General features: G+C 47.6%; 1 protein-coding gene across 1 annotated transcript; it reads right to left on the reverse strand.

Moving 5' to 3' along the window:
• Nucleotides 1-538: 538 nt before the first annotated feature.
• Nucleotides 539-16,398, reverse strand: LOC115182869 (zyxin; the record flags this gene model as incomplete). Its single annotated transcript, XM_029744269.1, is given in 6 exon segments — nucleotides 539-680; nucleotides 774-1,334; nucleotides 2,922-3,014; nucleotides 4,928-5,187; nucleotides 5,853-6,142; nucleotides 16,130-16,398. Coding segments are annotated over 5 exon segments (1,330 nt in total), but the record flags the coding sequence as incomplete, so codon positions are not given.
• Nucleotides 16,399-16,698: the final 300 nt, after the last annotated feature.

Here is a 16,698-nt window from a genome sequence, read left to right on the forward strand (position 1 = left end):
GGGTGTGTGTGTACCTGTAGGTGCTGAGGTGATGAACGGAGGGTGTGTGTGTACCTGTAGGTGCTGAGGTGATGAACGGAGGGTGTGTGTGTGTGTGTACCTGTAGGTGCTGAGGTGATGAGCTGAGGGTGTGTGTGTACCTGTAGGTGCTGAGGAGATGAACGGAGGGTGTGTGTGTACCTGTAGGTGCTGAGGTGATGAGCGGAGGGTGTGTGTGTACCTGTAGGTGCTGAGGTGATGAACGGAGGGTGTGTGTACCTGTAGGTGCTGAGGTGATGAACGGAGGGTGTGTGTGTACCTGTAGGTGCTGAGGTGATGAGCTGAGGGTGTGTGTGTACCTGTAGGTGCTGAGGTGCTGAACGGAGGGTGTGTGTGTACCTGTAGGTGCTGAGGTGATGAACGGAGGGTGTGTGTGTACCTGTAGGTGCTGAGGTGTTGAACGGAGGGTGTGTGTGTACCTGTAGGTGCTGAGGTGATGAACGGAGGGTGTGTGTGTACCTGTAGGTGCTGAGGTGATGAGCTGAGGGTGTGTGTGTACCTGTAGGTGCTGAGGTGATGACGGGAGCGTGTGTGTCCATGTCTTTGATGAATGCATTGGTCATTCTCTCCAGCTCCTCCACCTCCCTCATGGAGAGAGGAACACCTCCACCTGGGACAGAGACAGGCCCAGGGGGCGAGGGCTGGGGGACAGAAAACACACACATTTAACAGGGGGAGTACTAAACACACACACACACACACACACACACACCCCAAAGGGTCTCCTAACATACCTTTGATGAAGGGGGAGATTTCATTGGCTGGCTGTAAGAAGAGGGTGGTGATGTCATCGCTTTGGGCTGAGGAGGGGGCACGGGAGCAGGAGGGGGCGGGCTCACAGTCATCTGAGAGTCAATGGAAGACGGCTTTGAGTGATTGAAGGCTGGGGGAGCCACTTTGTTGGCTGGAGGGGCGGGAGGAGCGGCAGGAGGAGGAGGGAAGGAGCTGGCTGCAGGGGAAGGTTTAGGAGCAACACCAAATGGAGCCGGGACGTGGTTCTGGTTCTTCAGCCCCACAGGGGGCACGGACGTCCCCGTTTTCATGCCCCCAAAAGCCTTAGAAGCCCCGACTGGGGCCTTAGCAAATGGCTGTGGGGCAGGAGCTGGGGCGGATGTAGCGTTATTGGCTTGTCGGTGTGTCGTTCGGAGTTTGAGCTCCTCGGCCCAGGGAGCGGGAGGGGGCTTGTCTCCCATCTCTGGAGGGGGGAGGAAGGAGAGATTGGGCTTGGGAGCAGTGGGGGGAGGACCTGCGGGCTTGGGGGCAGGAGGAGGAGGAGCTGAGTACTGACTGGGCAACTGGTGAGACAAGATCAGACAAGAAAACATTACAGGCTATATGTACTGAAGAATTGAAGAGAACTATGAGACAACACACAACAACAAGCTGTTGTATGGCATCAAACCTACTTTTAGACTAAAAACATTAGGAACCGAGTGCCCCTCCAGCTATTTTGGAAGTTTTCCAGTTGAAAATACAATGTTCTATACAGTACTATTTAAAACATTCTAAACAATCCACCCTACTTAACAATCCGGCTGTGGTTGTAGGAACGGTGAAAACGGCTAATAGTATCATTCAAGTACAGAATTAAAAAACACAAAAAGTTTGCAGTTAACGATTTTCAATCGTATCAAATGTTCAACTTCCACAAAGCACAGGCTCTGAGTCATACAGGGGAACTTGAGCTCATCAGTAGTAATCTGTCTCTGACATTTTTATCAAGAGCTTGTGCCAACATTTCTCTGTTCTGATCCAGTTCCTCCCAGGAGTATAAAAACACTCTCCATTTATGGCTGTTTCCCCAGACCGCTGGCTTGGCCCCACACACACAGGCCTGATCACAATGGACTATGCATTGTGTACCTCTCTCTCTCAGTCTTGCTTGGTCCCTCTTTCTGTTTGCATCTCCATCTTTCTTTATATACATCATTCAGTGTGAGTTTCTCTGCATCACTCACTTCCTCTGTTTTTGTGCATCACTCTCTCATTGTCTGTCTGTGTGCAGTAACGAACAGCTTACTCATCTCAGAGCCATCAACCTGAACAGACACAAAACAGCCTGGCATCTGGCCAAACGGTTTCTCCTGACCTGCTCTCTCTCCCCCTCTTTCTCTCTACTTTGGAGGCCCCTTTATTCAAACTTCTGAGTCAACGTCTCCTCTCTTTTTTCTTCTGGTCTTTTATTCCCCCTCCCCACTCCTCCATTTATTCCCCTGCCCACTCCTCCATTTATTCCCCTGCCCACTCCTCCATTTATTCCTCCTGCCCACTCCTCCATTTATTCCTCCTGCCCACTCCTCCATTTATTCCTCCTGCCCACTCCTCCATTTATTCCTCCTGCCCACTCCTCCATTTATTCCTCCTGCCCACTCCTCCATTTATTCCTCCTGCCCACTCCTCCATTTATTCCTCCTGCCCACTCCTCCATTTATTCCTCCTGCCCACTCCTCCATTTATTCCTCCTGCCCACTCCTCCATTTATTCCTCCTGCCCACTCCTCCATTTATTCCTCCTGCCCACTCCTCCATTTATTCCCCTGCCCACTCCTCCATTTATTCCCCTGCCCACTCCTCCATTTATTCCCCTCCCCACTCCTCCATCTATTCCCCTCCCCATCTTATCTTTATTTCTCTCCATCTTCTCAGTCCCAAGTCTTTCCTGCTCTCTCTCTCTCTGTCTACTGCAGTCTTCTGTTACATTCAGTTTTCCCTGTTGGTTTACTGACGTTGTGTGCTTCTATGATGCTCTACAGTACACGACGCTCTACAGTACACGACGCTCTACAGTACACGACGCTCTACAGTACACGACGCTCTACAGTACACAACGCTCTACAGTACACGACGCTCTACAGTATATGAAATACTTGTCCTTCTCTGTACCTTGGGGTTGAAGGGTCCTCTGGTCTCCATCTCAGACAGCAGGTCAGTCAGAGAGCCCAGCTGTTTGTCAAAACTAGTCTGCTTTTCCAGACGCTGTGGGAGTGAGAAAGAAGGGGGAGGGAGAGAGGGGAGGGAAAAGGGACAGACGCACAGAGTGAGGGATTGTGAAAGAGTGAGAAATAATAGGGGAGGGAGAGAGAGAGAGAGAGAGGATGATTGTTTCTCAACAGGCTGAATCTTGACTTGAAATATGTAGCAAACTCCAACTGCCACCTAAATCATACACTTGTGTCAATGGGGAATGTGCACAGAAGTGTACTGATAGGACAGAATGTAACTGATTTGCATGGATCAGAACTTAAGCACTCAGATCACGTTAGGCAATAGACTTCCACATCAGCTTACTGGGGACATCCACCATGGTAGTAGATGTGTGGATGAGAGTTCTGACCGTCATCCAACACATCAGCTTACTGGGGACATCCACCATGGTAGTAGATGTGTGGATGAGAGTTCTGACCGTCATCCAACACATCAGCTTACTGGGGACATCCACCATGGTAGTAGATGTGTGGATGAGAGTTCTGGCCGTCATCCAACACATCAGCTTACTGGGGACATCCACCATGGTAGTAGATGTGTGGATGAGAGTTCTGGCCGTCATCCAACACATCAGCTTACTGGGGACATCCACCATGGTAGTAGATGTGTGGATGAGAGTTCTGGCCGTCATCCAACACATCAGCTTACTGGGGACATCCACCATGGTAGTAGATGTGTGGATGAGAGTTCTGGCCGTCATCCAACACATCAGCTTACTGGGGACATCCACCATGGTAGTAGATGTGTGGATGAGAGTTCTGGCCGTCATCCAACACATCAGCTTACTGGGGACATCCACCATGGTAGTAGATGTGTGGATGAGAGTTCTGGCCGTCATCCAACACATCAGCTTACTGGGGACATCCACCATGGTAGTAGATGTGTGGATGAGAGTTCTGGCCGTCATCCAACACATCGGCTTACTGGGGACATCCACCATGGTAGTAGATGTGTGGATGAGAGTTCTGGCCGTCATCCAACACATCGGCTTACTGGGGACATCCACCATGGTAGTAGATGTGTGGATGAGAGTTCTGGCCGTCATCCAACACATCGGCTTACTGGGGACATCCACCATGGTAGTAGATGTGTGGATGAGAGTTCTGGCCGTCATCCAACACATCGGCTTACTGGGGACATCCACCATGGTAGTAGATGTGTGGATGAGAGTTCTGGCCGTCATCCAACACATCGGCTTACTGGGGACATCCACCATGGTAGTAGATGTGTGGATGAGAGTTCTGGCCGTCATCCAACACATCAGCTTACTGGGGACATCCACCATGGTAGTAGATGTGTGGATGAGAGTTCTGGCCGTCATCCAACGCATCGGCTTACTGGGGACATCCACCATGGTAGTAGATGTGTGGATGAGAGTTCTGGCCGTCATCCAACACATCAGCTTACTGGGGACATCCACCATGGTAGTAGATGTGTGGATGAGAGTTCTGGCCGTCATCCAACACATCAGCTTACTGGGGACATCCACCATGGTAGTAGATGTGTGGATGAGAGTTCTGGCCGTCATCCAACACAACTACACTAATACAATGACAAGTGCTTTGGGACCTTATGGAAAGTTCTATATTTAAGCAATAAGGCACGAGGGGGTGTGGTATATGGCAAATATACCACGGCCAAGGGATGTTCTTAGTCACGACACAATGCGGAGTGCCTGGACACAGCCCTTAGTCGTGGTATATTGGCCATATATCACAAACCCCCGAGGTGCCTTATTGCTATTATAAACTGGTTAACAGAGCAGTAAAAATAAATGTTCTGTCATACCCGTGGTATATGGTCTGATATACCACAGCTGTCAGCCAATCAGCATTCAGGGCTCAAACCACCCAGGTTATAATACAAAACGCATTGCATTCTTATGATTAGTAACCCAGACTCACCTGAGAGTTCTCCCCAGCACTGGGGACACTGCTGGGACCAGAGACTGGGAGAGGGGGAGGGGGTGGTGGAGGTGGGGGAGACGGGGAACGGGGGAGACAGGGATTCTCCTCAGGCGGGGCGGGGGGGAGGGGCAGGTCATCCACTGCGGGAGGGGGAGGGAAGGCAGGGGGAGGGGCATCAGAGGCTGGAGGTGTGGTTGCACAATTGGGGGGAGGGGCTGGCAGCTCATCGTCCAATGGAGGAGGAGGGGGCGGGAAGTCTAATAGAAACGGGGAGGGGTGATTGGTTAAATCAAAGGCATGGCAATCAAATGGTTTCTAAACGTTCTATAATTCATTCAAAACCTGTCATCTATTCACTGCACCCACCCAGAACTACATGACAATACAGTTTCTACACACAGAGACAGTGAAATGATACTGTCAAGAAAATAGACTTAAAGGGATAAGTAGGTGGTTAAGTAGAAACAAATTGCTTAATTGCCAGAATCTCGCAGTATCCCTTTAAATGCAGTGATTAGTGTGTGTGAGAAACAGGAAGGGTGAGTTTCATTAACAGGATAAGGGCCATGTAGCAGTCTACCAATCTGTTGGGTTGCTAACACCAGGCTCAAACTCTGGGACCCAACATCCTTGTTTTAGCAGATACAAAGCTAAATACTTGTAACTAAATAATAACATGCTTAATAACATGCTGAATAACATGCTTGATGCTTCTGTTGCGAGATACGTCTGGTCCTAAAATAACCCCTAGCCACTTCCCCTAACCTCTACCACCATAGTTTTCGTACACCTATCCAGTTACTTCACATCTGCACTGTGAAGGGAAAGAGTTCAAGTGAAGATGTTAGGGGTCCCATTGAACCAGACAACTAGATGCATGGGATAAATGTTTACAAAATGACAAACGAAAACGGCCAATCACCTTCGCAGAGCGATGGTGGGGGTGGAGGCATCACTCCAACTCGACCAATGACAGCTGTGCCGACACCGCGTGTTGAGGAGACCAGACTGGGGGGAGGAGAGGGACCTGGGGGAGGAGTTGAGCCTGGGGGAGGCGACGGGTCGGACTGGCTTTTGGGGCGTGGCGGGTTGACCGAGGCAAACTTCTTTGGCTGGTTGTAGAAGGAGGGGGTGGTGACTTTGAGGTTGATGGAGGAAGTCACCATGAAGGGCTTACTGCCGCTGGAGTCAGCCATGTTGTCTTTTTACTGTCTGAGGAGGGAAGAGGAGAACAGCTGTTGTTAATGACAATATTGGTTTATTACAACGATTTAGAAGAGATTTAGAAATCAACAAACTCAAACGAGCTGTAGGGAGGCTGCCAACTGTTAAAGAGATGGCTGTGTTACAGAGGAGGTCTAGCAAACCTGGAGGCCAGCTGTAAAAAGGATAACAGCGAAGCTAAAATAAACCTTTGATATAGAAATTAACCATAGAGCATTAGCTTATCTGAGGTGAGCACACAGAGCTTTTGAAACAGTAGGGGAATATTTATCTTTGGTGAATTAGTGGGGACACATCAACAAAGGATCTAACAAACCTGCAGCCTAACTACAGGAGAGAACCTCCAAAGCATGCGTGCACAGACACACACACACACACACACACACACACACACACACACACACCTCTGAAAGATCTTGGCTGCTTTACACAGTACCTCGCCCTAGATTGTAAATACACACTAGCCACTCCTTAGGCTCAGTATAGAGAGAGGCATACCGTAACCATAGCAGCACTTATAGCTCCTTCAAGGTCAACTCTCAGTATGAAACTTTTCATTGTAATAAAAACAGTTGAGAACTACAGCATGGTTTACTATAGGGATGACCGGGTCGGACCATCATAACATGTTCATGTGAGCTACGTCAAGGAGAGGGTCATTCAACGGGTTAGCTCAAATATTTACCTCACGTGTTTGTGGTTAAAAATGTTGATGTTACCACAGCGGCTCTATCTCAGATTCCCCAAACCCTGTAGGTGACCCCTGGTTAAACAGAGACGTGGCCCTCTTTCTCTCTCAGTACCTCTCTTGGTTTCTTCCTCAGTACCTGTCTAACGTTACTTTCAGCTAGACACTAGGCTGTTATAGTGCCCTACAGAGTATACAGTGCATTCGGACAATTCCCCTTTTCCACATTTTGTTATGTTACAATACCCCATGATTACAAAGGAAAACAGTTTATTTTTCAATTTTTGCAAATGTATAAAAAAAATACCTTCTGTAAATAAGTATTCAGACCCTTTGCTATGAGACTCGAAACTGAGCTCAGGTGCATCCTGTTTCCATTGATCATCCTTGAGATGTTTCTACAACTTTATTGGTGTCCACCTGTGGTAAATTCAATCGATTGGACATGATTTGGAAAGGTACACCTCTGTCTACATAAGGGCCCACAGTTGACAGTGCATGTCAGAGCAAAAACCAAGCCATGAGGTTGAAGGAATTGTCCATAGAGCTCCGAGACAGGATTGCGTCGAGGTACAGATCTGGGGAAGGGTACCAAAACATTTCTGCAGCATTGAAGGTCCCCAAGAACACAGTGGCCTCCATCATTCTTAAAATGGAAGAAGTTTGGAACCACCAATACTCTTCCTAGATCTGGCCGCCCGGCCAAACTGAGCAATCGGGGGAGAAGGGCCTTTGTCAGGGAGGTGACCAAGAACCCGATGGTCACTCTGACAGAGCTCCAGAGTTCCTCTGTGGAGATGGGAGAACCATCAGAAGGACAACTTTATGGTAGAGTGGCCAGACGGAAGCCACTCCTCAGTAAAAAGCATGTGACAGCCGCTTGGAGTTTGCCAAAAAGCACCTAAAGGACTCTCAGACCATGAGAAACAAGATTCTCTCGTTTGATAAAACCAAGATTGAAATCTCCAACCTGGCACCAGCAGCATCATGCTGTGAGGATGTATTTCACTGGCAGAGACTGGGAGACAGCTTTCCCTGTGGCTCAGTTGGTAGAGCATGGTGTTTGCAGCGCCAGCATGGTGTGTGCAACGCCAGGGTTGTGGGTTCGATTCCCACGGGGGGCCAGTCCCAAAAAATGCATGAAATTAAATGTATGCATTCACTACTGTAAGGCGCTCTGGATAAGAGCGTCTGCTAAATTACAAAAAAAATTAAAATGTAAAAAATGTAGTCAGGATTGAGGGAAAGATGAACGGAGTAAAGTACAGAGAGATCCTTGATGAAAACCTGCTCAGGAGCGCTCAGGACCTCAGACTGGGGCGAAGGTTCAACTTCCAACAGGACAACGACCCTAAGCACACAGCCAAGACAAGTTTTTAAATGTTCTTGAGTGGCCCAGCCAGAGTCCGGACTTGAACCCGATCGAACATCTCTGGAGAGACCTGAAAATAGCTGTGCAGCAACGCTCCCCATCCAACCCGACAGAGCTTGAGAGGATCTGCAGAGAAGAATGGGGGAAACTCCCCAAATACAAGTGCCAAGCTTGTAGCGTCATACCCAATAAAACTCGAGGCTGTAATCACTGCCAAAGGTGCTTCAACAAAGTACTGAGTAAAGGGTCTGAATACTTATGTAAATGTGATATTTCTGATTTTTATTTTGAATAAATTAGCAAACAAATGTGGAAAAAGTCAAGGTGTCTGAATACTTTCCGAATGCACTGTACTCGGGCTCCCGAGTGGCGCAGCGGTCTAAGGCACTGCATCTCCGTGCTAGATGCGTCACTACAGACACCCTGGTTCAAATCCAGGCTGTATCACAACAGGCCGGGATTGTGTGCTGCCCTACAGGACTCCCAATTGGCCCAGCGTTGTCCAGGTTTGGCCGGTGAAGGCCGTCATTGTAAATAAGAGTTTGTTCTTAACTGACTTGCCTAGTTAAATACAAAAATTCTATATAATGGCAATGATGGGTCCTAGTCAGTGCCTCACCGCTGGATCATAAATAAGCCTAATGGCTTATGTCTAGAAACATGGTTTTGTCCATAATGTGAAATGCTTTTGTTAGATCACAGAGCAACAACATATTTAGGAACCATTACCATGGTGATAATATACATGGGTTTCCTCAGGCCTTGTTTGTATTGGAAGGAAAAGCAGTGCCCCAGAACTAGCCTAGTACATGCTGCGATGTGATGCAGGTGACTGTTTCTTTCCTCCATGATCTGAATCAGCCTTTAGGCGGGGAATCATTTACCACTCAGGCTTGACTATAATATTACACCATGTCAGTTTCATAAGAAACTTAACCTAACTTCCTTCCCAGTGTTACCAGATTTCTAGGAAATATTACCTATAATTAATTATAATATGAGTGAAATAGTTATTTCATTTGTATTAAGTAGGTTAAAAAGCAGCTTTTGTGTGTTGGAATGGTGTGGGTGTACCCCAACGACAGAATGGTGTGGATGGTGTTTACCGGTCATTCAAACTATTAAAGCCAGTAGACTGCTGACTCTCAAGCTCAGCCAATCAGCCAACATGACATCATGTTCTAGGAGTAAATAGCAGGAAACCATTTTAAAGGGTCTGTGAGATACAAGTTGGATTTGGGATTTTGAAAGTGTTTTTTCTCCAATTTATGCTTTGGTCACAATTACGAGTATAGGACGAGGTAACAGAATATAAAAGTTAAAAAGTGAGATTTTCACTGGACAGTTACAAATAGTTTTTCAGTTTGAAATTGAGGGTTCCACATTGCATGTAGCTGTGACTTGGGGGCCTGGACACAAGTTGTGACAAGATAAAGACATCAACAGTGGGTGAAAGTGTTCCTGATATACCGAGTCAGGCCTCAACACAGTATGAAGAAAAAAAACACAGGCAGTAAGCGAACTTTGTTAGGATCCTCTGTAAAACACAGTGGTTTCTACATTTCACTCACAACTTCTTACTTTAACAGTTAAAATACTGACAGGAATCCAAAGAGAGAAGTTATCATATTTGCATTCAAGCCCCTTCAAAGTGAGCAACAAAAAGCCACAAACGGCTAAATCTTCACTTTTCTATTTTCAAAATGGACTTACTGTTAAATAATGCAGAGAAGAGCAGGATGAAATATTAAAGGCAAATGACCAAAGGGGACATCAACCAATCTGGCTGCCCGCCCTAGCACAGCATCAACCAATCTGGCTGCCCGCCCTAGCACAGCATCAACCAATCTGGCTGCCCGCCCTAGCACAGCATCAACCAATCTGGCTGCCCGCCCTAGCACAGCATCAACCAATCTGGCTGCCCGCCCTAGCACAGCATCAACCAATCTGGCTGCCCGCCCTAGCACAGCATCAACCAATCTGGCTGCCCGCCCTAGCACAGCATCAACCAATCTGGCTGCCCGCCCTAGCACAGCATCAACCAATCTGGCTGCCCGCCCTAGCACAGCATCAACCAATCTGGCTGCCCGCCCTAGCACAGCATCAACCAATCTGGCTGCCCGCCCTAGCACAGCATCAACCAATCTGGCTGCCCGCCCTAGCACAGCATCAACCAATCTGGCTGCCCGCCCTAGCACAGCATCAACCAATCTGGCTGCCCGCCCTAGCACAGCATCAACCAATCTGGCTGCCCGCCCTAGCACAGCATCAACCAATCTGGCTGCCCGCCCTAGCACAGCATCAACCAATCTGGCTGCCCGCCCTAGCACAGCATCAACCAATCTGGCTGCCCGCCCTAGCACAGCATCAACCAATCTGGCTGCCCGCCCTAGCACAGCATCAACCAATCTGGCTGCCCGCCCTAGCACAGCATCAACCAATCTGGCTGCCCGCCCTAGCACAGCATCAACCAATCTGGCTGCCCGCCCTAGCACAGCATCAACCAATCTGGCTGCCCGCCCTAGCACAGCATCAACCAATCTGGCTGCCCGCCCTAGCACAGCATCAACCAATCTGGCTGCCCGCCCTAGCACAGCATCAACCAATCTGGCTGCCCGCCCTCGAACCAGCATCAACCAATCTGGCGGCCCGCCCTAGCACAGCATCAACCAATCTGGCTTGCCCGCCCACTCCCTAGCACAGCATCAACCCATCTGGCTGCCCCCCTATGCACAGCATCACCAATCTGGCTGCCCAGAGCCCTAGCACAGCATCAACCAATCCTGGCTGCCCGCCTAGCACGCATCAACCAATCTGCTGCCCGCTCCTAGCACAGACATCAACCAATCTGCTGCCGCCCCGCCCTAGCACAGCATCAACCAATCTGGCTGCCCGCCCTTAAGCACAGCATCAACCATATCTGGCTGCCCGCCCTACGCACAGGGCATCAACCAATCTGGACTGCCCGCCCTAGCACAGCATCAAAACAATTCTGGCTGCCCGCCCTAGCACAGCATCAACCAATCTGGCATGCCACGGCCCTAGCACAGCAGCAACCCCAATCTGGCAGTGCCCGCCCTGCCCTCCTCTAGCACAGCATCACCAATCTGGCTGCCCCGCCCAGCACAGCATCAACCAATCTGGCTGCCCGCCCTAGCACAGCATCAACCAATCTGGCGCCCGCCCTAGCACGCATCAACCAATCTGGCTGCCCGCCCTAGCACAGCATCAAACCAATCTGGCTGCCCGCCCTAGCACAGCATCAACCAATCTGGCTGCCCGCCCTAGCACAGCATCAACCAATCTGGCTGCCCGCCCTAGCACAGCATCAACCAATCTGGCTGCCCGCCCTAGCACAGCATCAACCAATCTGGCTGCCCGCCCTAGCACATATAGCACATATAGCCTGTAGGCTAGCTAGCTGTCTCATTTAGAAAACACCAGTGGGACTAGAACAGATGGAGGGGGGGGGGGGGGGGGGGACAAACAGACACACAAAGTGGTCTTCGATGGACAAACAAACACACAAAGTGGTCTTCGGTGGACAAACAGACACACAAAGTGGTCTTCGGTGGACAAACATACAGACACACAAAGTGGTCTTCGATGGACATACAGACACACAAAGTGGTCTTCGATGGACATACAGACACACAAAGTGGTCTTGGAAACTGGCTGTAAAAGTCCAACGCTCCACTGACAAAGCGTTGGCTCCTCTCTGTGATGAAACAGCCTACATCAAGCAGAGCAGAGCTCCCCTGTAATATCCTCCGTCAGACAGAAACCTGCTCTCCTTGGCCAATAGAACACTGTTGAAACCTCAGCTAATGAGGGCCAGTGCATTGGATACCAGCAGACTGTTCAGTTGTGAGGGAAATATTACTAGGCTTTGATCTAAAGGCTTTCTATCTTTCTAGAGAGCCAGCGCTCTACACTAAGTGGAGGCAGAGAACTAGGCTTATTGGTTCTAGTGCTCTCATTTAAAAGTGTCTCATTATATTAGATAGCCTGCTGTAGAAAGCTCTGGGGATAATGCATGAGACAGTCACGGGACTGAGACATGCTAGGAGCAAACATTCCTCATCGTGCCCCTGGAAATAGACCACCCTATTTGAGGAATTAAAAAACCAAATAGCGTTATAAACATCATCCTACATAAGTCAAGTTATTTTTTATGATGTATTATTTCATTCACTACTCAACCAACTGTAAAGGCATTGACAAAAACCATTCCCCACAGATTCCATGTGGCTGTAGACCTGGCTAATGGTTTTATATGGTGAGGTCAGCTGCAGGCTCCTCCCGGACAGTCCCCTAAGCCTAACTAAAGTAAACCATTGTGAAATTGGATCCAGAGATGATGAGACCCATGGTGAGAACGTTTGGCTCTTCAGTTGAATGACATCATCAACACCATGGTCTGCTTTTTCCTTTCCCTCTGTCTCCAATCTAACCCCCCCACCCACCCAAAAAAGCTCCCTCTCATTTCAGTTGGATGACATCACCACGCTCTGTATTTCATCATCTTAACTAGTTTTACAGCTTGGCTGTGAGGGGACATCATGTGTGCAGAGAGAGCGCTAAACTCGTGCAAACCGTCTACTGTAAATAATAACTCATAGCTTATCGAGTACGTTATGATTTCCACATGGTCGGTTGGTCGTCAGTCTACAAATGAGGATTAGAAGACAATTCATTTGGTAGAGGAGATGATATTTGAGATGGTATCAAGGCCCAGACATCGATTGAAGCATCGTTCTGTGTTGGATGCAGATGGATGGGACTATAACACTAAACACTTACGGTACACTGTTGTTTTATCACTGGCTGTTCACCTGAGAGAAACAACACCAACAATAGAGACTGTGCCAGACCAGTAAGAACACTAATGACAAGCCAACAAGCTGCTTGGGGGCGATCGCTTTGGAATGCAGACGCCGAGTATAAAACAGGCAGAAGCACTTGATTCTGAAAGCCACTCTTGAACTAGGGCTGGGAATTGCCAGGGACCTCACAATACAATATTATCACCATACTTAGGTGACGATACAATATGTATTGCGATTCTCATGATTCTATATGTATCGAGATGCGATACTGTGATTTAATTGCGACTCAATGTTCCAAACATACTGCTCACCATATGTCTGCTCCAGACGCACAGAGAGAGCCATGAAAAAACGAGTTTTGATCAGTCATGGAAATAAAAGTGCTGAAAACAAATTGGTTCCCTATTTAAAAAGAAGATGGAGAACAAGATATGATGGGAAAATAATTATTTGATAATATTGTGATATCGTCAAAAATAATATCCCGATATGTAATTGTATCAATCCCCCCCACTATCTTGGACCCTAACACCTAACGTTACCATAACCCTAGCCCTAAATCAACAACAAAATACTTCCTTACTTGCTCATCAGCTCTGACGCCAGTGTTGTCCTCTCTAGCATGACCATCTAGTGACTACCCTACAGTTGCTAAAGCTCCATCGTTGTCCCTGAGTTTCAGCACAGACACGCCCAGCTCTAGCTGGGAAGCCTGTCTGTCTGTGACTGTCTGGGAGAGTTACTCATGCACTGACAAAGCTCCTAATTGAGTCTGAACTTACAGGTCACTAGCCTTTCATTTGGGACTGGGATCTCCCTCACAGCGTGGCAGTAGTACTAGGTTTGGCTATACTGACTGAGTGAATGGGTGATGTATGACATTAATTGTATCACAGTGATCTTATAGAGGTCAAATAGCTGTGGCACGCTTGTGAATGGAATCCCCAGACTCCCACCCAAACAGTCACACACACAAACGTAGTAAGACCTAGCCTGCTTTACTCTGAACAAGCAAGTTTAATGACAAGTGACAAGGGGAGACATTTGGGGACATGTTATCCATGAAGTATTATGAGGATAGCCTGGGTACCAGTCGGTTTGTGCCATCATTCCACTCAGGGCTCTAAAGCGTGACTGATGAGGAGCTGTGCGACTAGGAAAAAAATAAGTGGAAAGCCCAAAAAAACTGTCAAAGACTCCAGCCTCCAAAGTCAGACTGTTCTCTCTACCACATGGCAAGCGGTACCGATGCACCAAATCTGCAACCAGCAGGACCCCAAACAGCTTCTACCCTCAAGCCAGAAGACTGTTAAATAGTTAACCAAATAGCTACCCTTTTTGCACTACCTTTTTTTGACTCATCACATACGCTGCTGCTACTGTTTATTATCTATCCTGTTGCCTCGTCACTTTATTCCTAGTTATATGTACATATCTACGTCAATTACCTTGTACCCTGCACATGGCCTCGGTACTGGTACCCCTTGTATATAGCCACGTTATCATTACTCATGGTGTATTATTACTTTCCTATATTCTCTCTGTATTGTTGGGAAGGGCCCGTAAGCATTTCACTGGGCTGGGTATAATTTGTGGAATGTTCCAACAGGAATCTGTTACAAAAACTTTGTAAATAACAAGGTTGCCAACAAACAACGGATACAAAGTTGTATAGCGGCAGAATAAGATACCGGGTAGGGAGTGGGCTATTTCATTCAGTTTTTCACTCACCACGTTTATTCCGAAAAATGTCTGTCCTCACTCTGGTAGCCTATGGACAAACATTAAGAATAATCTACGTGGTGAGTTGATGCCTATTCGGCAGCTAGTTAGCTTAGTGAATTGATCATGCTACGTTGTATGCATTCTTTGTTGGCAACCTTGTACTTGAAGACGTTTTTGGAACAGATTCCTGTTGGAACGTTCCACAAATTATACCCAGCCATTTCACTGTTAGTCTACAGCTGCTGTTTACGAAGCATGTGATGAACAACATTTGATTTGGCCGGTGACACTTTGCTTCTTTAAAGTCCAATATCTTGAAAACGAGCTGGTAGGAACTTGATGGATTACCATGCTGGACACCATGATCCACCGTACTGCATTAGCGCCCCACCCACCTTTCAGCATGCCTCTGATTAGCTATGGTAGGTAGCTGTCTGCTAAGCTCAAGACAACTAAGAACAACTGCGCAGACATAATATCCAAAATATCCGACGTTCATCAATGAATCATCCATGTAGTCATAACTAGGTAAAGTCTGTCTAACCCTGATTCAAGAGCATTGCAGTGTGTGTCAAACCGTATTGATAGCCCTGGTCTAGCATTCACCTGCATACAACCCAGAGTTTAAATAACTTCAAGACGGCAAATGTATCTAATAGCTGCATAGAAAAGCGCAATAAATCTAGACATGCTGGCTAGTTAGTGCACTCACCTATTGTTTGCTGGCTAGCAGCCTCCCTACAGTTGGTAGCTAGCCAGAGGTTGTAGAGGGTTAACGTTACTTCCTCGCTTCTCTCTACTTCGATGACACGGTTTATCGTCCTCAACCGGCCCCTTTCTATTTATTATTTAACGGTAGGTCTATCTGTACCCTAAATGGATGTTGCCATCACCCTTTCCCTGTCTATTTTTCCAAGGAATATGAGATGTCTGTCTGGCTAACCAGCCAGCTAACTTTTCCTCCTAAACTGTACTTCCGGTTACAGCTTCCGCATTTTTCTTTGTTGTGAGCGAGCGCGTATCTATCAAAAGCTGTAAACTTGTTAATGCGTCCTTTGTACAAGGACTGCTCAGTGGACTAAAAAGCGGAACACCAGCCATGGTAGATGAGTAATAATCGTACCAGGCACTTTGCTATTGTTCTTTCATACATTTTCTTAAATGTTGAAACTCTGCAATGCACCAAAACAATACATAGCATAATCTGATTATACCATTGCTTAGACCGAAATGATAAAGAGACAAAATATTTCATAGAGATAACTTGTCAGATGTCAAACAGCTGCCACTATTAAATGGAAAAAAACGGTAACTTGTTACCTATCAATAACTCATATAATCAGTGTAAAATCTGTACTTACCTATGTGTGCAGTTGGGAGAGCAAACTATTACCCTCCCCTACAGTATCTCTCTTCCTTCTCCTTTTCCCTAGCTGTAGATCCAAACCGAGACAGAAAGTGTGCTTGTTAACTTTCCTCTACCCCTCTCTCTCAGTTCTCCTACAGCTGTTAGACCCCCCCCTCTCTCCTCCCTACCTCGCTCTCCTCCTCTCTCTCTCCTCCCCCTTTCCATGGAAAAGGAATGACACCATCCTTCCTAACAAGTTCTTTCTCGTTGGACTTTCTCTCATGATGTGTATATTACTATGTAAACACCATCTCTCTCTCTTTCTCATTGTGTATGTTCATAAACTGCTGTAAGGCAGTAGCCCCTGTTTTTCCTCTCTGTTTCTCCCTGTCTCACTCTCTGGATTCCTGCAACATTCTTCATTCTATGACATCAACGCTGCCTGCCTTTCCTTGTAAGGTCAGAGAGAGAGGGAACGAGAGAGAGAGGGAGGGAGGGAGGGGAGAGATAATGGAGGTAGAGGCTTGATTAGGTACAGACACTAAAATGTTTGGGGGACACAAGGGAAAGAGCTCGCTGTAA

The sequence above is a fragment of the Salmo trutta genome, unplaced genomic scaffold (genome assembly GCF_901001165.1).
Source record: "Salmo trutta unplaced genomic scaffold, fSalTru1.1, whole genome shotgun sequence".
Classification (NCBI taxonomy): domain Eukaryota; kingdom Metazoa; phylum Chordata; class Actinopteri; order Salmoniformes; family Salmonidae; genus Salmo; species Salmo trutta.